The 21,939-nt window shown below is 35.9% G+C and overlaps 2 protein-coding genes across 2 annotated transcripts in view; both read right to left on the bottom strand.

Moving 5' to 3' along the window:
* LOC124161148 overlaps positions 1–3,574 on the bottom strand; it is a 209,799-nt gene extending 206,225 nt beyond the window's left edge. Inside the window, exon 1 of the mRNA XM_046537383.1 lies at positions 1,676–3,574. Coding sequence (XP_046393339.1) covers positions 1,676–1,918 — 243 coding nt within the window. The 5' untranslated portion in view covers positions 1,919–3,574. The remainder of the gene's footprint in view (positions 1–1,675) is intronic.
* A 10,668-nt stretch (positions 3,575–14,242) lies between these two features.
* Positions 14,243–19,785, bottom strand: LOC124161418 (farnesol dehydrogenase-like). The gene is made up of 6 exons (XM_046537734.1): positions 19,654–19,785; positions 18,925–19,096; positions 16,808–16,943; positions 15,840–15,969; positions 14,629–14,778; positions 14,243–14,284 (listed from the first exon to the last, which is right to left on the bottom strand). The coding sequence occupies exons 1-6, from the start codon at positions 19,783–19,785 to the stop codon at positions 14,243–14,245; spliced, it is 762 nt and encodes a 253-aa protein (XP_046393690.1).
* Between the last annotated feature and the right edge of the window lie 2,154 nt (positions 19,786–21,939).

The raw sequence follows: 21,939 nt of genomic DNA, 5'->3' as shown, positions 1-21,939 counted from the left end.
AATTCGAAGTCAAATATACTTATAATCCATGAAAAAAATACCATAACCGTTAGTTAGAGATGCGTTCCAAATTTGTGGCAACAATAGTTTTGGCAAAAATTTGAATCCTTAAAAATAATTTGCGCCCCTGATAAACGTATTTATGGCCTGCTGAATTTATGGCCGAGTTTTTTTTTTTTTCGAATACTTGCAAATAATTTGCCTACTTGGACAATATGGGTGAAGAAACCTCAACAACTGTGTCACTATTAAAACTCCATACTTATCATCCATGGAAAAATGGGGACCATACTGTATAAGTGGTATTTAATATGTAATGGATTATTCAACTATTCACCAAGCAAAAGAATTAGAAAATTCGTGAAAATTTCAGGGTCCCAGAGAGATTTGAAAAAGTTCACCTATTGTAATTGCTAAAATTCAAAAGAAACGTATGCCTTATTTAATGGTAGAAATATCACGACCAAAATGCGAATTGACGTTTATAGTCTGGGAAAAATTCCACTTTTTTTTAAATGCGGATATTAGTGTAAAATTTAGGCTTTGAGGGCGATTTGAAGAAGTTAGCCTTGGAATACAACCGCTGTACGGCGGCCACCGTTCACGCCATATGGCAAGTTGATTGGAGCCGGCAAATACCCGGAACATCATTATGAAAAGGTCCAACTTCGACATCACTAAATGAGTTTAGCCCACATTTTTCCTTCGATCTGTTTAGGCGGCAGAGATTCCGGGCCTGACTCACGTAAGAACTAGGAAGCGCTCAAGGGATCCTGGACAAATTTATGTGAGAAAAATATATATTTTGTACAACTTTGAATCGATTCAAATAATTTACGTTGCTGTACAATTCGAGCATAGAAACCTAAAGATATATTGTCATCACTAAATAAACAGTACTTTACACCTTTACCTAGATTGGCAGTGTAAGGAATCCATGATAAATTTATGGCCGGAAAACATGAAATATTTAAAACATTTGGAAGTAATGCGAACAGTTCTTGGGTGTTCGAAATGTTCTTGAGTGACTTGGGTAAATAAGCTATAAACGATTTACTGTCATCAGTAAATACAAAATTATGCCCTGTGACCATGACTATCGGACTAAAATTCATTGCAGGCTTCTTAAATTTAAAATATACTTAACTCATTAGGAATAAGCAAACTGAAGAGTATGAAAAATGAAGGTCTCTCGAATGATTTGAAAAAGTTTATTTTACCAGAATAAATTGTTAGAATTGAAGAAAATACAAATCCTATACCCATGGACAAGTATAACGACTGTAATGAAAGACTGGCTGCTACAAGTCGAAAAATTATAATATTAAAAAAATAAACATAAATGAATAAAATTCAATAAAATTTAGGTTTGAAGAGTGAATGGAAAAAGTTAACCTCCGAACACATTTACTCTGCGGTCTCCGCTGTACACGACATATGGCCCTTCCATCCACCGCCTTTATATTTAGGCTGCAAATACCCAGAACATCATTATAAAAAGGGCCGAATTCGACAAAGCTAAATGAGTTCGGTCCATATTTTTCCCTTCGATCTATTTAGGCGGCAGAGATACCGGGCCTGACTCACGTAACAGCTTGGAAGCGCGCAAAAGGAATCCTCGATAGATTTATGGCAGAAAAACACATTCCGGACAGAGGAAATGAGCAAAACTGACCCTTTGTAAGCATCGGGCCCTGCACTGGGCCACCCTCAAGGGAGACGACCTGGCCGCCTCCTCCACTGACCCATCCCTCGGCGACAAGGCGTCGGACGTCTGCGGAGGCTGCTGCAGTCTCCTGGTGGCCGCGAGGGCTGCTTCGGCCGCCGGTAGACCCAAAGAAAAGGGCCCGAAAAAGAAGATGAGGTGGGCCAGCAAGAAAATGGGCCGGTGCTTCTGGTATGCCATCTTCCCGGCCATCTGTGCGTGGGCGATTCTTGCCACGTGGTCCTAATATTGCCCTCAGAAAAGGCTCCGGTCCATTTTAGGGCCCCTCCCGGAACGAACCTCTTTATACCTGCTGGGCGATTTCGCCCTTGCGTGAACAATAACCGACACAAAAGGCACACACAATTCGTCGCGGGGTTGTAAGCGTTGAAGTTTCGTCCAGGGAAATCTGAACGGGAGGCGAGCGAGCTCTTAAAACCCCTCGGGATAAAATACCCAAGGGATGTATGAGAGGGTAGTGGATGAACTCAATTTGTCACAGGGAACACAGGATGCGTCACAGTTTACGTTTTTATGGGGAAGCGCCAATTATTCCGTTCCCAAACTGTCCTATTCACAGAACACACGGTAAAAACAGTCTCCAGTGGTAGTATTAGTGTCCCTTCGTAACTTAGTCCCTAGTTTCTTAAGTGTTCACTCTGACTGTTTCTTTTCAATGTTCTTTTTTCACAATGGATACTCAAGCTGAGATTGGACACAATATCAACCTATATTTCCAGGAATTATTTGATATAAAGCCTCATAAAACGCCTATTTCCCGATATAAATAATCGTACCTCTTTTACTATATACGCTAATCCATCTAAAAATCAATAAATTTTCACGCATGTGTCACAAAATATATTTTTAGAGGATTTCCCAGTCCATAAGAATTCGTAATTGTTTCTTTGATGGGTGAAATTCATGAGATCACTGCGTGTTTGCCGCGGAAGTGAGTTCAAAAGTGCCGGTTGAAGACCTCATCGTCTGCCGGCGATCGGATGGCGAGTCGACCGGTGAAACAGGGACCGCATGACTTCGCTTCTAACGAGGAAAAGGAAATTCTATTGATATAAGTATTTCCACGTTGAAGAGGAAATATTTTACCCACTTTCTTGAAATTGAAAATTCAGTTTGTGCAAGACCACAGAGTTTACGAGAGACCTGTCAATACATCTTTTTTTGATGAGTTTCAATCAGAACAATAAATGCGTCTTTTCACACACCCGTATTTTTGTCAGTAAGTTAAAGTTTGTAATAAATAAAGCTTGAAATTCATAGCACATCTATCATTAGCTGACATATAGTGATGACGGCAATGTGATCCAACAAGTGTCAAGAAGTTGGTCACGCTGCATACGAAGTCAATTATTTTGAAAAGTTACCCGCTTAATAAACTTCAGTGAATAGAAATAAATTCTATTCTTTAATTCTACACGCTCTATCTTCTCCCTTTCATGAAATATTTAACAACAATTTACGGGAATAGGAACTCTCGATGGATAGTGTTTACCGTCACTGTCACCACAAATAAGCGTTGATTTCTCAGATAAAATCACAGTTCCTTCTCTCAGCGAATGCGATGTTGAGGTACGGTTGAAGTATGTAGCACCGCTGCAGAAAATTTGGTTTGAAAAGGTAGGACCGTCGACTAGTACGTAGATGATAATGTCCATTTATTCTTCGAAGCTAATTACTTTTCCACGATAAGAGTCTATTCACGTAACACTCGAAACACGATGTGAAGCGGAGATACGCCGGCAACACTCGCTGTCAACATGCCGGTATCCGAAAACACACGCGATAAACGTAAACAACGCGGTCCAGCACTCTCACGTCGCACCGACCTATCCCTCACACGGACTGGAAGACAAGTGCTCCCTGCTGGCGCGGAGCTCCGCATCATATCTTTCGGAAAAGTCCCTTTTAAAGGGATCGCAACTTCCCCTCACGTAATTTTCCCCTCCGCTACCCTTCCCCTCCGTAAGGATCTCATCTGCCAGGCAATTCACAACTCCGTACCCTTCGTATTGGGAGGGAGTCGGAGGCTGACAGTTCGGGAACACGCCGCCGAGATGGTGCTTCGATACGGCTCCGAGACAGCGCCACATACTGCGGTACCAAACGGGTGACAGAGGTACTACGTGACGGATAGCATAAGCTCCATCCCCACCACGGTGATGTCAAACTGATTGTGAACGGCGCGGTATCGTCGTATCGTTCTGCTAATGACATGTTTACGCTCTCCGAAAAGGTGACAGCACATTCCCTAGCACGTGCGATTCGGCTTATTAGGAGCTATTAGCGTCAAGTGCCCATTTGCAGTAAGCACTTCCGTATAGCCATCAGTACCGAGTGCAATGGTGATATTCAATTCACTGATAGTAGAACGCATAAATGGGCGAAGTTTATTACAATAATTGCAGACAATTTGATTTATCCATCGATGAAACGCTTCATGCATCGCTTATTTCGATAATTTTTTTAAAAAGTAGTTTCACAAATTCCTGTATTTTCCCATTAAGTTATCATTATTGGTGAGAGCGTGTATGTAGGAGACAAAAAGTATGGGTTGTATACTGTGAACAGGCCCTAGTAGCACAATTTGTGTTCAGAGTATGCTCAGGGCATTTTCAACACATATGTAAGATGTGTTCAACACAATTTGAGCACATGCTGAGCATATGTAAATGTCCGGCAAGGCATATGCTCAACATATGTTCAACACAAGTTTTCAACATATGCTCAGAATGTTTTCCACACATGCTCAACATATGTTTTTAACATATGCTCAGCATATTACCCACTTATGCTCAACATATGTTTTTAACATATGCTCAGCATGGTTTCCAATTATGCCCAACATATGTTTTTAACATATGCCCATCATTCTCCCAAAATATGCTCAGCATACCCTAGTGAAAATATCTACAGGATTTTTTTCCAATAGTAATTTGACAATGGGAAACATTTGTTTCTATAGGAAATTTTTATGTTCCTACAGGAAAATTTTATTTTCCCATAGGAACCTAAACTTTTCCTATAGGAACAATCATTTCCCATTGTCAAATTACTAAAGGAAAAAGAAATCCTATGGAGATTTTCACTAGGGTGAGGTTGCATCCATTTATCCCCCTTATGAAAAGTATTCCCTTACAACCTTGCAATACCTATAGATGCACAAATTCTCTCCTTTTTACCACTCCTGCCTTTCACTGTGGACTTAGGGCATGATGTCAGACCTACACATTGCATTCACTCAAGTTATCAGATTAGCACTTTAAATTGAAAATGTTTAATCATTAATACAACTAAATTTGGTCAAGGATTTGAAATCGCCAATGTTAATTTAAAATTTATAAATGATAAGCATTCGACAGAATAAAGCATTGATGGTACTGATTATCATGTTGTCTAACCCTTCAACATCCTCTTTAGCCCTGTCATCGTACAGCTCTCACCAGCTCCACTGCACATGTGCATCTGAAAGCATTACACTCCACACTGCTAGATTACAACGTACGAAAGATTGAACGAACAAGGAAAAGGGCTAAGGCATGTTTTAGTAACATTAATAAGAATATTGATACATAGGTGGTATCATGAGCCACTATGATGCTTTAGCCCAAATTATTTGTAATTATTAAAGTCTACTGCCACTTTATCCTTTGATGGAGCTCCTACGGAATATGTAATCAATTGGTAGATAATGGATTACATAGGATATAATAGGAGAATCAAGTATGACATAGTTCTGCAATTTGATAATGAAGTAGATTTATTCTAATAAAAAACATAAGCATTTAACATTATCAACAAATATTTCAATCCTATTCTTTTCCTTGATTTCTCTCAGTCTTCTTCAGGCAGCACGACCATCGTAGCCACGTTAACTCAAGAAAGGCACATTTATCAGCACTGCTAAACATAAGACAAGAGTGGAGAGCATCTGTAGATTAAAATAAACAGAAATCAATATTTATCCACTAAACAAGCACTAAACAGCAAAAAATTATTACTTCTTTAACCTGAAAATGGTGAATATTGACATCTTTCATGAATGGTAAATTAACATTAAGTTGCAAAATTTAAAATTTGCATGAGACAGACTAAGGAGAGGAAGTAGTGCAGTAAGGGAAGTATTGCATCATAAGTTCACACAATATGTAATGTAAAAGTTATTCATGTCAGCTAGTGTATATATACATTGGTCTTAAATATCAATAATCCTACAATACATTTCCATGTAAGTCCATCAACATAATACAATTATTGAGAGCTAGATGAAGATAATACTAATAGATTAGTGAGGTCATGAACATTTTAAGACACCGATTCATTTCCATGCAAGAGGGTGAAGTTCTTCAAAAAATAAAAATGTCATTTTTTTGCATGACTAAACAGACATTTCTCATTAACAGATTTTGCATTGCTTAAAATATGTAATGAAATATGGAAAGCAAGAAAATTATGATGAACCTGAGAGTATCATGTTTAACAGAACAAACGGTTCAATTGACAACATTAAATTTAATTCCACTATAATGTGGAGCCTTATATTCCATAAAAAATCGCTTAAGATACACATTATGTGACTTTGGTCTCCAATTGTCCATGAAATTATAAATACCAATGCGCATATGGTGTATGTCTTGAAATCCGTGAAACCCAAGCAATATATATGCCAGATTTGGCTAGTATTTGAGGCACGAACCACAGGAATACTGTAGATACTGCAAATAAACTCGATTATTTTTGTCCCCTTACTTCTGAGTGAATCGCCTAAGTGCTAAAGTAAATTTTTAGTAATCTGATGGAAAAACTAACGATAGTACGTATCATGCACTCCTTTTGAGCCATCCCCATGGGTTACCCATGCCAATTCTTTGTTTCGTTCCCTCATATCAGAGTGCAACTGTGTTAACATGATTCCTAGTCGAGACTACTCATATTTACTGTTAGCACTTCGCTGCGACAGTTATTCACAAAATAAGTTCGTTAATGATACTTGGTTACAAATTAGTTAATTATGCCTCAAAATGATACCATGAAAGAGAGGGCTAATTCATCATCCAGCGATTAGTTTAGCATTCATGAAATGGTGCTGTTATCATAATTTTATGGCCTTGTTACGATATTAGCATGAACAAAAAAAGAGTTTATGAATAGATTCACAAACGAAATTAGAACAGGCTCTAATCCTTGACCAAGAATTTATTACTTCCTTCACATTTCATTGTGGCTATGATTGATTTTGATCGAACATTTTCGCACTCACTCGGTTACATGCATCATATTCGATCCAAGTATTTACATTGGGCAGGAATAACTTAATACGGCATTTACGACCACAATTCAGTTCATAAACAGCGATTGAGAACTTTTACGATATCACACAAGAACAGTTAGTACTAATTGTAAAATAGTAATTTCATATATATATCTACCAATGTACTTACATTTCATGCTTCTAGATGATTCCGAGGTAACTGGGCTCTCTCCTCTTGTATAAAGTAACGTAAACAACGTGCGATTTGAGCAATGAAATCATAGCAACATGAACACACACAACAACGTCGACGCATGCGTCTCGCTCTTCAATTATTTTTAAAGTGTTAAAATCAGGGCCTTGGTTAAAATTATGAATTGATATACTTGAATTAGAATAAACTAGAATTAGATATATTCCTTTACATTAATTATAAAACTAGCATGCAGTATTCGAATCCTGATCGCTGATTTGTCGACGAAATATTTCTCAGAACGCATAGATATTTTCTTGAAAATATGATCAACATATTTCGTTGAACACATGTGGAGCATATGTCTACGTATATATGCTCAACATATTTCGTTGAACACATGTGGAGCATATGTCTACGTATATATGCTCAACATATTTTGTTGAACACATGTGCAGCATATTTCTATGAAAATATGCTCAACACATCGTCTGAACATATGCTGGAAATATTTCGAGCATATGTTGAAAACATGTGGTTTTAAACATCTGCTGAACATATTTTCAGCATATGCTAATGTTGTGTGCAAAACATATTTCCCTGACATAATCTGAGCATATGCTCAACATTTCTTGTGCTACTAGGGGGACGTTAAAAAACTGTGTTGCGGGGCAGAATGCTAGGAAGGCAAGGATGAGGTGGGAAACGAGGCGAATATTCATTGAAAGAAAGAAAACAGGCGTTATTACGAAATAGAGAGGGATGTTCAATGCAATTGGGAGCAGGGGCGCAGCTAGGAATTAAGAGGCTAGGGGGAGTTTTAGACGGAACTAATAATGGGGGGGTTCTGGGGGTGTGGTATACCCGCTAGGGTAAACGGGAGGTGCAGAGGCCCTCCCCCAGAAAAAAAAATATTTCAAAATGGTGAGTTTTACGGCCTTCTGAGGTATATTTTATTAACCTTCATACTATTTTGTAATGAATAAAGTTTCTTCTCCTGACCTTCCTTATTATAACAACAATTTTTTTTTTCCTTGGAGTATAGGTCATGATAAATTAAACTCACATTTGGCCAACGTTTCGGAGATTTATTCTCCTTCCTCAGGGCTCTTAATTATAATGAATGTTTACAAAGAAAATAAAGAAAATAAATTAATTAAGTGGTTACAAAAATTTGAATACAATTGTGCAGTACAAATTCATTGGTAAATTAAAAATTGTGTATAGAATTAAACAACATACCTGTGATAGAAAAGTTTCGTTACAAGGATAATCATGGTTACTTATAAATATTGATTCATTTGTTAACAAATGGTATCTAAATTATAATAAACAATTTTAATTTCGATGAATTAAATAATAATAAATTTTGCTTAGGTGTTCGATGTCTGATCTTTTATTGCAACTGTTATTTGATTTTGATATGTAAACCATTTCTTTAAATAATCTTTTCTTAAAATTGGTTTCTATGTCTAAAATTTTGGTGTTCTCGAAATCAAAATGATGGTTATAGTCTAGACTGTGATTTGCAAGAGCAGAAAGAGTGATTTTATTTTTTATTGATGATTTGTGCTGGGATATTCGGTTTTTTAAATATTGAGAAGTTTGACCAATGTAACAACTATTACAATCGAGGCATGGTATGTGGTATATTATGTTACTTTTTAGTTTTTTTGGGGTTTCTGATTTTATTTTTGTGTACAGAAGTCTGTTTGATTTGGAATTCAATTGAGTGTCTATTTGTTCAATGGAAAGTTGTCACTTTTCAATTGAACAGAATTGAATATTTTAATGAGGGAGAGGGATTAAGTAAAAGAATAAAGGCTTTGTAGTAACTAAGTAACGGAATTTTGAAATTGCTAAAGTTGAAAAATCAGGAGCTAAATGTAACTTTAGCTTATTATGCGTGGCTTTTTGCTCCCAATTCAACATATTGGGAAACAGCTTCAGTAATTATATCTCATACCGACGTTGATTGATAGCAGAATGAAAGGAAAATATCCTCCATACTTTGTGTGGTATCGATATACATACCAAGACTGTTTCTCATAATCCTACCCAATATTAAGCTAAGGAAATTTTTATTAGTCTAATAATGTCTGATTAATAACCCAGTGTTGCGTCTAATCCACATAAAAATGCATGCATTTTCAGCTCTATTCAGGAAAGATTTAAACTACGTGTTCTTTTGTTCTCTAAAGTTTAATGGCAAAATACGTAGCTGCCACAATAATTACGATTGAATATAAAATTTTTACATTTTTAAAATGACAAGTTTTGAAATATAATTCCTTTCATGAGCACCTCTGGGTTAATAATGGCTAAGATAGGTTTACATGGCGTATTTTGCAAATCATTCCGGTCTTCTCTCACCCAAACTGGACTTACCTTTTCAGTTCACAATGAGGCCGGTTCCCTTTCATTATATCCAGGAGTCCGCTATAATAGTGTCGAATAAAGTTTTAACATCACTAAAAATTAATAACACAAGTAATTAAATAAGAAATGGGTGATTCTGAATTATTTTAGTTGCCTTAAGTGAACTTTAGACGATCTACAGCATCCGTTTTATTACCATAACGAAAATAAAAATCCTAAGAAAAATTCATCGGCTTAAAAGATTAATTTCTTAAAAATATTTTTTTTACAGAGATGATGAAAATTTTAAGCCGACTGCTGTATTTCAATCTGAATTTTTACCAGACACAGATACTTAACCTCTAGGTATGTGTATTAGCAGCAGAATAATTGTTTGATTGGATTAGAAAATAATAATAGCTAATAGGGTAAAACTACTTAATGAAAGCACCAATGGAAATTTATTAAAAGAATTTATACCAAAAGTAAATTTTTACCCTAATCTAGTCCTACATGTCGATGACCAGGTAGTAAGATGAAGGGTAAACACGTAACTAACCATAAAATAAAGGAATGCTTGAACTCATATTTGGTTGTTTTTTCCAGCGATTCGTGATCAGCGTTGAAATTATTTCGCGCATATCTTCCGTTGACCTGAATTATACTTCAAAAATTCCTCTGGAGAATAAACGAGATCCATTCGCGCTCTCTAAAACCTACCATTTTCGTGATGAACTGACTTGAATATGGAAGGAATAATGAATTCTGGAATATTTTAGCTGTGCTGCGTGAATTTTAGCCGAGCTAAAGCTTCTGCTTTCACGCCGTAATGAAAAGAAAAATACCTCGTAATAATCATTAGCATTAACACTTAACTTCTAAGATATTACATTTTTTATAGAGACAATGAGGATATGAAGCCAACTATTGTATTTCAACCTGAATTTTTAACCGGTGTAGTCTTCCATATCCTCCAGGTTTGGGTATTAGTAATAAAATTATCGTTCGTTTACCTTAATAAGATCGGACTTCAAAAAAGAATAGTCTCGAGGTTAAAAATAATGGATGATATCAGTAATGAACATTTATTGAAACAATATATACCAAAAGCAAATAAACGTACCCAATACCCTTGTCCACTCCTACATATCGTTGAACGAGCGGTATGACGAAGGGTAAATAAGTAACTAAACATAAAATAGGAACACTTAAATTCATCTATGTTTGGTGTATTCGAAAATTATATTCCAGGGATTCGCTATCAGCGTTGAAATGATTTCTCACAATTTCTTCCGTTGACTGGAATGATCCGTTAAACATTCCTCTGGAGAATAAACGAGAACCATTCGCGCTCCCTAAAACTTACCATTTTCGTGATAAACAGACTTGATTAATTAAGAGCATCCCTTCCTTTCATTGTCTCGCCTATCTACTCGATTAAAACTTGGTCTGGCTTAATTGCGTTTTGTTCCCTTAACAGATACGGTTTTCTAATTCCGTGGGATCGCATGGAACCCCGAGGGAAAAGCGAGCAATAATGGTATCTCTCCATCTCCGTAAACAAAGCGAGGCGTTTATTTCAAAACTTTCTCGCAAATAAATTAAAAGGCATCTGTTCGATAAGGTTGTTTAAGTCGACCTCAACGTCATCAGCTATTATCAATTCAAGTATCTGTTTACCGAAACCCTAAACTCCATTCGCATAAATATCCGAAGCTTTGTGCCTTATGTTCTATCGAAAGAGTTAAGAGGTTTAAGGTAGGGATTTTGGGTCTAAACAGGAAATCCAAAACTTGCAAGCACGGTCTGATACGTAAAGGAAAATAAATGGAATGACTACTACATTGTTTTTTTAATCTCGAAAATGATGTTTTTACGATATTGAAATAAATACCTGCAATTTTCCGTGATTCCTGCACGTTTTTATTATTATAATCCTGCAAGTGTTAATTATTGTCGCTTAAAACTCCCCGCTGCACTTCTTTGTACCTTGTGGTACACGATTCTGCCACTAAATGCCACATTTGTATTGTTTTGCATTCGTAAAACACGATGGATGACACAACTCCACAAAAAGTGTTTGAAAAGTGTTAAAATGAGTTTAAACGCCATTACTTAGTACTCTGTTTTTCAAAAATTTTCACCCCTAGTTTTGGACCCCGAACGGAATTCTTGGCTACGCCACTGACAACGGCAAGCAAGATGATAACGTGACGTCAAGTTTTTTCATGAAGCTATGCATTCAATTGTTTAAAACTAATATATAATATTTATAAAGATTATATCAATTGAAAACAATGAATAATAATGGAATATTCGTGATGAGAATAATTTCTTTGCATTACTGTAGTGCATAAAAATATTGTCGTCAAATCACAAAGTACACATACGTGTACCATATCGTAAAATATTTTTTAATAAATATTTCTTTCAAAATTCACTGTGATGTAATTTTTCCATCAACCCTGGTTAAGAAAGGAGCCTGAAGCACTAATAAAGTATCTCAGAGACTCATGAGTCTGAAGAGGTTAAAATTTAAAACGACCTAGGTTTCAATACTACTTCCTCATCTCCAAGGTGATGTGACAATATGGAAAAATTCCACTCGATCACTCTTGAATTTCCGGATTTCATTTTTTTACGAATCATCTGGAAAATAAACTTTCTTACTTTACTAATATTTGCAATCCTTCACCATAGCATCCATGCCATACCCAGTCCAAGTTGGCATACAGTTCAATAAGTCTAAATAAATGTGTTCACGAGGCTTCTTCACAACAAATGCAGCAATCAGTATCACTACTTTTGCGGGCGCGGAAAACAAAATTGGTTTTTATGCTAACTTTACCTACACCTGATTTCCCTATTATCGTATAAAAAAATAGTTTTGGAACTCATTCCATAACATTTCTCGTTATAGTATTCAGGAGCATACTCCCAATCCCAAATTAATTATTAATTAATCCCTAAGGTTTATTTTACACAGTTACGGATACAGAAAAATTCAAGGGGGTGGGAGAAGCAAAAGATATATTAAGCTACCTGTACTATTATCGTATTGAAAAATAATCAAGTTGCGTGCAAAATTTAAGATAGTTATATTTAAACTGATTATACGCATATACCAGAAAATGCTATCTTATTATGTAAAAAAGTTAAAATTGTGGTTCTGCAATGTTTGGCTATGCGGGCAGCCCCGCAAGGGGGGGCACGCGCTCTCTGCTCCCCCCCATATGTATCCGCCACTGATTTTACAGCGCTTTGAGTAACTATATTTTCAAACTTGGAATAAGGCAGCACAGCATAATTCCCACGCTTCACATCCCCTTACAATTTTCCTCTTGCTACTATCAATAGTGAGTTCAGCGTAATATTTATAAGCATAAGCTGAATTGCAATAGGAATTTTCGTTAACTATAATGGAGAGAGTTAGTTGAACCTTAGTTCTCCCAACAATTTTACTCAATTACTCTGTGTATAGGTGTAATAGTATTGTTTCGAAAATGTTGACTTCTTCTGGCATGTATTGAACTTTTTTTTCTTAGCGTAGCATTTTAAATAGCTCCAGTTGATGTTACAGCTAATATATATGCTATTATTAGATTAATATATTATTAAATTATAAGATTAATATTTTATAATTAAATCGTAGTGCCATTCTGCTTCAGCCTTCGATCAAAATTAGCCGTTACGTATCGGCATGCCTTTGTGTTTCCCGAATATGTTTACTCTAACGTTGCTCTCTCTATTGCTGACTCGTCTCACCATATTTTAGTAACATCAATTGCCGAAATAATGATCCTACAGACGTAATTTTATAAAATGTGATAGAAAATATGGATATTACTCACTCAACAAGCAATTATCCAACCTATCTACTATTGAAGCTTGTTTTATTGCTTAGTTGAGGCCCTGGCAACCGAAAAATGTTCATTAAACCCGGTTAAGAATACCACTATCTTTTTGAGGGAGTACTTTTCTTGTTTTGCTTCCCCGTTCCAATGAATGTAGTCATAGGAGTTTTTCTCCATCAAAGACATCTTGTAGCTTTATTCAGAAGCTCAAAAACTCATTCCATAATCAGACACATTCAGTTTTTCATTGTTAAATGTTGCAAAAAGAAAACTAAAGCGAAATTTTATTTACTTAACCATGTCGCAACACGACGAACAAAGTTGCAAATGGTAAAAATATTTACAAAAGATTTAGGGCAAAGCTTTATGCGCCATTAATATATTACCCAACTACGATGTGAGATTTTTAAATTTTATTACTTCTTCTCAGCTTCAGTTGACGTATATTAGAAGGTTTTACTTGTTTCCAGATTTCTTTAGTCTTTTCTCTTAAATGCGGGCGTAGTCTTTCTGTAACAGTGTAAATATTATTAGGGAAATAATTGGATATTACCCTGTTTGTCAGAATGATTGTTGTAATGTTTCTCAATTTTATAGTGCTGTTAACAGCTGAATATAAGAATAATTACGTCTCACGTGGTGTGATGGAACAACATGGCTCTGGTAATAAATTACGGCAGCAAGTGATTTAACATAAAGGATGATTATGATTGTTACTGATTTGGCTTGATGAAGAGGAAATACATATTAAGTTTTAAAAACAAATAGCATTTTATTTATTGAAAATACATTTTTATAGTATGTTATGAACGTATTGAGGTTTAAATAATCATGGCAGGAAATTGAGGTCGAATGCCACAATTTTAGAAAACTGATCCAACCGGCCGCACGATAATTTCGGCAATCTGTGGAGAAACAAAAATAAAAATTTTAATCAAGTAGGATGTAGAATTGATTGAATTTCATGGAAATTTATCGATGGAAACAGAGTTTACATTTCCTTGTAGTGTCATATAAGTAGTATCAGTATACAGAAAAAAGCCTTTTCAATTTTATTGAAAAGTTTTAGCTGTAGAAACACGAATTCCATTCATTGAAATGTATTTTAATGACTTTTTCCATAAAAATAGACTTTCTATGAAAAGGCTATATAGCGAGAACTGATAACATTTGCAAAACATGTTTGCCCATAAAATGCCACTATAAAACTTTACCATAGTATAATCAAGAAAATTGTTAATATTTTTACCTGTACTTCTGGGGGCGCCGCTAGGGCATGGATAACGGATGCGGTGACGTCATCGGCCGTGATGGCTGGCATATCGGCCACATATTTATCTAAGTTCGGAACTTCACCAGCTACTCTTATTTCTGTTGGGACATACCCTGGACTAATGCTCTGAAATCCAAGAGTATAGAAGAGGTGTAGACGACCACGAATAGCACCCCTATATTTCAATCTATTTTTGCGTATGGTATGTACATAAAGTTTAAAAGTGAAATACACTATTGAAGTTATTTAAACGGCGAGTTCAAATATTTAGAATTTCCCCATTAACACTAGGGACATAATTCTGAGATAAATTGGCGCGTGATAGGCATTGATCGGTGTAGGGTTTCTCACTCGTAAAACCTTGAAAAGATTCGTTTGATGGAAGGGAAATGTAAGTTACAACGATAATGTTCAAATTTTCACTCATTTCGCTATGCACTCCCCACAATGATATACCAGCTACGTTTTTACGATTGAATGTTACGACTTTTCACAGCATAAATTTTTAACTTTCCTTTCTCCGATTAACTTCCTCTTCTTTTGTAGCAAATTAGGATAGGTCTGAACTCGCGTTTAAATAATTCAACCTTTTTATTTTTCTTAGGTTTGGCTTTTCGAATGTTCATTCATCAACCGTTTTATCCAATGGGCACTATACACTCCTTATCAAATTCTCCTTAGCTCCTTAGCATGTACAAAAAAAATACTTAACTCAGCGTTTGAACTATTTTATTACTTTATTTTTAGCATGTTTTCAAATACTCACGTCAATAGTTCTTATTCATCGTGTGGACACAAAATTCTTTAATAAATTCTAAGCTTTCTCATAAACAATTGAAATATTTGAACTCAACGTAACATAAATATTGCTGCTATTCTTTTGGAGTTTACCATGAAAAATTGAAATATGTGAACTCAACGTAACATAAATGTTGCTGCTTTACTTTTTGAATTCTAATACTACAAGTTCTCACGTCCAGTTTGAAATTGCCACTTCACATGCTTTCGCTTAAATAAATTTATACAAAATAATAATTAAAATATTAAGCATCCTTTGAATACTACTCAATCAAAATAAGTTCTTTGACTTCCATTTTCATCCAGTTGCATTTTTCTGTTCCTATATCGAAATATTCTAACCTATCATCTATCACGGCGAAATTACTTATGAAAAAGTGAGCACTTACCGACACCCTAATCATAGATTTAGCTTCGAGGAGTTCCCGCCGAAGACCCTCTGTAATGACTCTCAAGGAATGCTTGGAGGCGTTGTACACATAGAATCCAGGTTTTTGCTTGATATAATGTCCAGATACACTGCAAAAAACGTAGGTAATGAAGAACTCAAAAACGGAAAGGTTATGAGAAATGATTAGGTATTTGAATTCATAAAATACTCGAAGTAAGGAAATAAAACTTTGTAAGGTGCACTGTTATTTAATTATGGGCACGACCCGGGTTTCGTAACTTGGTTACATCGCCCGGTGACTGATTCTTCATGCATCATACATTTATACACAAAGTACACAGGTGACAGTGAGGATATCTATCGGAAAGGAAAAGGACTGGTTGAAAGGGCATGGGTGAGGGTTAAACACGGAATGGAATAGTAAAGCCTGAAGTTATTAGTTACATAAATTACTCATTTATTGTATCGACTTAATTTTATCTTAGATTTATAAATTTAAAAGTTCATTATTCTAATAATCATGTCATTATTTATTGCCTTCTGATGTGAAACTACAAAATTCCTCTTGGAAATAATTTGTCTCTCTACCACCTCGCAACCAAAAGAGTTCCTTCCACTTCTTTACGGGAAAAAATGCAGGAGCCTAAAATGATGTCATTAGAAATTGCTATGATATAAATTGACAAATTACGAAAAAATATCAAGTTTTATATACCTAAATTGTGAAAATCGCGTCGATGTAAATTTTAGCAAAAGTTGCACATGATGCGAATCTAGTCATATATTTTTTGGAGGAGGTTGGGCGTTGGAAAAAGATCGTCAGGAAATGAGGGAGGCAGCATGAGCGTGTCTCCTTTCTCACTTTCCTAAGAGACATATTATACACTTTCTTTCTGAGATGCTCGGCTTGACGTCGAGGAAACTCTTTGTCTGTACACAAAAGAAAAAACGAAACTGTTTCATTACCTGTTGATATTGACGATATGTCCATCATCTATGCCTTTCTCTCGCATAAGCTTGAGGGCCTCGTTGGTACACATGATGACTCCAACCACGTTTGTGTCGAAGCAGAGTTTAATTTTACTGTACTGCTCCCTCTGTACTGTACGAGATGATAGAATTTGACAAATTATGAAAAAAATTAATTATAATACCTCACTTATCTCGAGTATACGTCGCATTGAATTAAAATCTAGCTTTCCAATGCCCAAGTTTTTGCATTAATCCCTTACATTTTCAGGGATTCAATTAAGAAAACCAAAAGGTTCAACAAACTATAACTACAATTTAGAGATCACGAGAACCATTAAAAATTATGATGCTGATAATGCTTTAAGATTGAAACACACGAACATTTTTCTCCATCCGTTTCGAGGGATAGCTCCAATGATGGCGGATAAGCGACCGTTTCTCGTGTTCGTTTTCAGCTATGGCTCCAGGGATATGATTCCCATCCCTTTTTTTGATTACTCGACACGTCTATTTTTACATATCTAAAACCATAGTTAACACCTAGTCTTGTTGCCTATCAGAAAGCACGGCCACTAGCAGTGGTTGTAGTGCAACGTTTGGATTTTGATGGAATGACTGTCGTAAACATTGAGCTAGCCAGCATAAATCGAGTTGTACAGAAATGATGAAAATCGTGCCGTTGTAAATTTTCTATAGTAGCGCTCCCAAATATATACGTAGGTATATTATTAAATTGACCGAGTTAAAGACGTTTCGTGATGCAGGACGTGCAACAATGAGCAGTAGAAATTTGAAATGGTGTGACAAACTATGGTACAATTGATAGTAAAGGGACGGCGGAATGACTGTGTGATTAAAAAAAATGATGGGTCTACACCTTTTTTAGGTGAAAAAAATGAAAAGGCATCGCTGGTGCTCACTCAAAGTGATGGAAAAACGATTGTGAGAATCTAGGAGTTAGATATACTTCTAAAACTGATAAAATCTTGTAACGTCCTAAAAACAAGGAATATGTAGATACCATATCTATCATAATCTAGATCTGTATTATAGTGTTTATTGATTATGAATAAAAAACTTTTGGGCTATGTCGCCGCGTCAATTTTTGGGCGGCCCTAACGTTTCCCGACCGATGCCGGCGGCTTTTTCAAGGAAGATTGAAGAATCCCTTGATTGAAGAATCCCTTGAAAAAGCGACCAGCATCGGTCGTGAAACGTTGGGGCCGCCCAAGAATTGACGCGGCGACATAGCCCAAAAGTTTTTTATTCATCATGACGAGCACCCGCGAAAGTTTTAACGAAGCATTTAATGGTACACCATAAATGGTACCCGAGTTAAAACTGCAGTTTTTGTAACTTTGGTTTTTCACATAGCTTTGAGGATAGAAGAGATTACGTTCTGATACGCCAGCAATGGAAAGGTTGTTCCATAAAATGCGACCTAAACTCTATGAATTGCTATTTATGTCAGTGATCGAAAATTATAACACTCTCCTTTAAATTGTGTCAATAAGTTCATAAAATGCATGAGAACTAAAGTAATTTAAGTTCCCTTAAAAGGTAGTCGAGTTATTGAAATGCTTTGGCGACGAGCTTACAACGCCATAGGTTGTTGCAAAAGACTTCATGAAATGAGTTTCATGCATGAGATGATAAAAGAAGCAAAAACATATTTCATGCATGAATTTCTGATTTCTGTGTTTCTATTTAGTTACAGAGGTTTTCTTGCAACGCAAGAGGCTGTTGATAGCGGTTGGATGCATAGTAAAAGGCATGAAAAGAGTAATGGTGGATACATATGGGGGCGCCTCCCCACCCTTGCGGGGCTGACCAAATTGCCGAAAATTGCAGAACTATAATTGTAACTTTTTTTATCATAATATAGCATTGTCTTTAATATGCGTATAATAAGTTTAAATAAAACTAATTTAAACTTTGCATGTAACTTAATTATTTTTTATTACGATAAAAGTATAGGTAGCTCAAAATATCTTTCCCCCCCCCTTTGAGTGTTTTCTGTATGTGTTACTGGAAAAGAGGCAGTAAAAATACCCAAAAAAATGATAAACATCAATTGAAAATATTCAAAGAGAGATAAAATAGCTACTTACGATTTGCTATGAAGGTATACGGAGCGTATCCTGCATTGTTTACGAGCACGTGGATTATTCCGAGATTTTTGCGAACCCAGTCAAAGGCCTCCGCAACATCTTCTTCTTTGCAGACGTCAGCCTTCACGGCGTAAAGTTTTCCTTTGCGATCGCTCAAGGTTTTTGCCAACTCCTGAAAATAATGACTATCAAAATATGAAGCTAAGATACTAGATACCACAGGAATCAGTTTTGCCCGCAGTCAGTTTACATATATACTTTATTCAGCTTTGTTACGCTCCTATAATTTTTACTTTCCACTTATGAATAATCGAAAAGCTAACCATGACGGGCGCAAATTTGTATGTACAATATATTTATGAAAAAATATTTGCAAAGTTAAATATATATTACCTATTATAATAAATTCTTCGAAATGTTCCTCGACGAGATAAATAACATAAAAATATCCCAGGTTGGGCAGAAGCACAGGACACAAAAAGATAAAAAACACTCACAGAAACACAACTCTGGGGAAGGTGGATGTATACCACCGAAAATTTAGTTCTGTGAGTGTTTTTTTATCTTTTTGTGTCCTGTGCTTCTGCCCAACCTGTGATATTTTTATATAATAAATTTATAAACTTGGCGGGGAAAATGTTTTTTCGTGGTGAACTGGTAATATATATATATATCCTGAAAAATTTTCCCTCGTGTAAGTTTCTTTATTTTTACAATGACCTTTATTACCTCAACTGTTTCCACCCTCCTGGCGAGTCCCACCACGACCATTCCACGGTCCACTAGCTCCTTCACGATGCTCACGCCAATGCCGGCGCTGGCCCCGGTCACAACCGCTACTTTGCCCACCCAGCGATCCATTGCCTCTTGATTCGGAGAGTCAATTCTGTTGACTAATCTAGGATATGTTTGGCTGCTGCTGGGAACTGATGCCTTGGAATCCGGGTATAACTGCGGAAACAATTAAAAGAGATGATAGCATTATCCCACTAACAGTGTAAGTGGAAAGCTCGAAAGTTCAAATGGATAAGAGAGGACCGAGCTTACCCAGGTTAAGCTTAAAATTTACCTACAATAATAAAAGAATGAGTCATCTTCTTGGCAACTTAATATAAGTGTGGAGCAGGGGTCTCTTATTTTTTTATTTTGATTAAAAAAACAAGGCCAAAGTTTCTGAACTTTCAAGTTCCCATAAATAGGCTTGAATGAAAAAATGTAAAAAGCATAAGATATATCGTATAAAAAATTTAGAAGGTTTTTGTAATGTCTCGAAATAATTAGAGTACAAAAATGAGTACAAAAATTAAATTTATAAACAAATTTAACTAAAAATAGTCCATATCTCATAAATTTAACGTAAAGTGTTTTCATTGGTTTGCATGTTACCTGGTTATATATCAATTTTCATTGAGATATATATGCTCTGCAAATGTCTACAAATGTAATAATAATATTTGACCATGGCACCCCTGCAATTAAGCAAAATAGGAGTCCGCGGATTTATCACCTTGGGCTATTAGTAAGGTCCGTGATACAGGATAAAATGAAAGGGAAGTTCCCAATGGGATAGGGCACAGGCCAGAGTGATTACTTATTTTCACTGTTAACCCTCATTCACCGGTAGAGTAGATTTAAGAAGAAGCATACCTCCTGCTTGACCATTTAATTTTGGTGGCGGATTTCTCGCTGGACACTTATGCTATTAACTTGAAATTTTCAGGGTATATTAAGTACAAGGTTGCCGACATTTGGCTTTGATTCAAATTTGATATTTTTACCTTCAAACTTTTTATTTCTTCTCAGATGTAATGTTTTATATGTGTGTGATACAAATGCTGAACAAGGCCTATTCTGCTTACCCTGAATATTTCAAGATGTAAGTATGAGTTTTAAGCTGGTAAACAGACATCAAAGTAGACCGGAAGAGCAGAAGGTATGCGTCCTATAAAAAATTAATGTATATAAGTTGATTTAGGATGGTTTGGTACTGTTTCTAGAAATTTCCTATCTCTGTTCGGTGTCCGCAATCTGGTCTACGTCCCTGTTATCGATTCTTCATCAAGTGTCACCATTCAAAAGATTTTAATGATTTTCGTTGGTAAATTACAAGAGTAGCCTGAAATAACACATCAACTGACCTCAGTTGAGATTGAATCCATAGAATCTCAAAATGTTCAGAGATATTTCAAATAAATTATGCTCACTGACTCCAATTTCAGACTCCACCAACTCCTGGCTCTTATTTGGTTTTAAGATCATATTTTAAGTGCTATTTTATCTGTTTTTATTGCTGTTCTTTATTTGAGGCTTAATTTTGTCCAAGATATTCTTTATAATTTTTACTAAGAATTTTTTTAACGTCACATTTATGCATGCCTTTACGTTTACTTAATTTTTTTACACTGTTTTAAATTCAACTTTTATTATTGAGAAGAATGGGTTTTATCTGCTATGTAATTTTTAAAATTTTATCATGATTTAAAACCATGCTATAATTTCAGGTTTCTAAACTTATTTATTCATCATATTTATTTATCTTATACGCTCGTTTAACTATTCATTTATTTCTATTTATTTCATTGCTATATGCTCTGTTGGATATTTTACTGGAGGTCGCCAGTTCTGACCGTTGGTGTTTGGGAAAGAAGATGTTATGTTATAACCTGCCTCCTGACTTGGCTAAATCAGCACAAGAGCATGAGAATTTCTATCGGCCTGCGCGCCGAATAATGACATATATTAAGCACTGAACGTTCCGTAAAAAAGCCCTGTCCCGGGGAAGAGGGGCCGGATTGTGGCCTCACCCAGGACAGGTTCAATAAAACGAAAATTCAAATCAAATCAAGTCCAATTCAACCCGAGAATTGGTACGAAGGAGTAAGGATCTAGCTCACCACAGACTAAGCCGCAGGCGTGTGTATATAAGTCATCGAGGGGAAACTCACTCAGCGAGGATTTTTGTGAGGGATGTTCAAAGACTTTACCAGTGATTGGAACCCAAAAGCCTCCGATACC

The sequence above is a fragment of the Ischnura elegans genome, chromosome 6 (genome assembly GCF_921293095.1).
Source record: "Ischnura elegans chromosome 6, ioIscEleg1.1, whole genome shotgun sequence".
NCBI classification, from domain to species: Eukaryota; Metazoa; Arthropoda; class Insecta; order Odonata; family Coenagrionidae; genus Ischnura; species Ischnura elegans.
The sequence above is the reverse complement of the archived record's forward strand: the minus strand, read 5'-3'. Positions and strand labels throughout refer to the sequence as shown.

Excerpts from the sequence above, each read along its gene's own strand:
- LOC124161418 (XM_046537734.1), bottom strand. The coding sequence starts at position 19,785 with ATGGATCGCTGGGTGGGCAAAGTAGCGGTTGTGACCGGGGCCAGCGCC. Across the intron at positions 16,944-18,924 it reads GTATACCTTCATAGCAAATC|TACAGAGGGAGCAGTACAGT; the intron begins GTAAGTAGCTAT and ends CATCTCGTACAG. Across the intron at positions 14,285-14,628 it reads CGGCGCCCCCAGAAGTACAG|ATTGCCGAAATTATCGTGCG; the intron begins GTAAAAATATTA and ends GTTTCTCCACAG.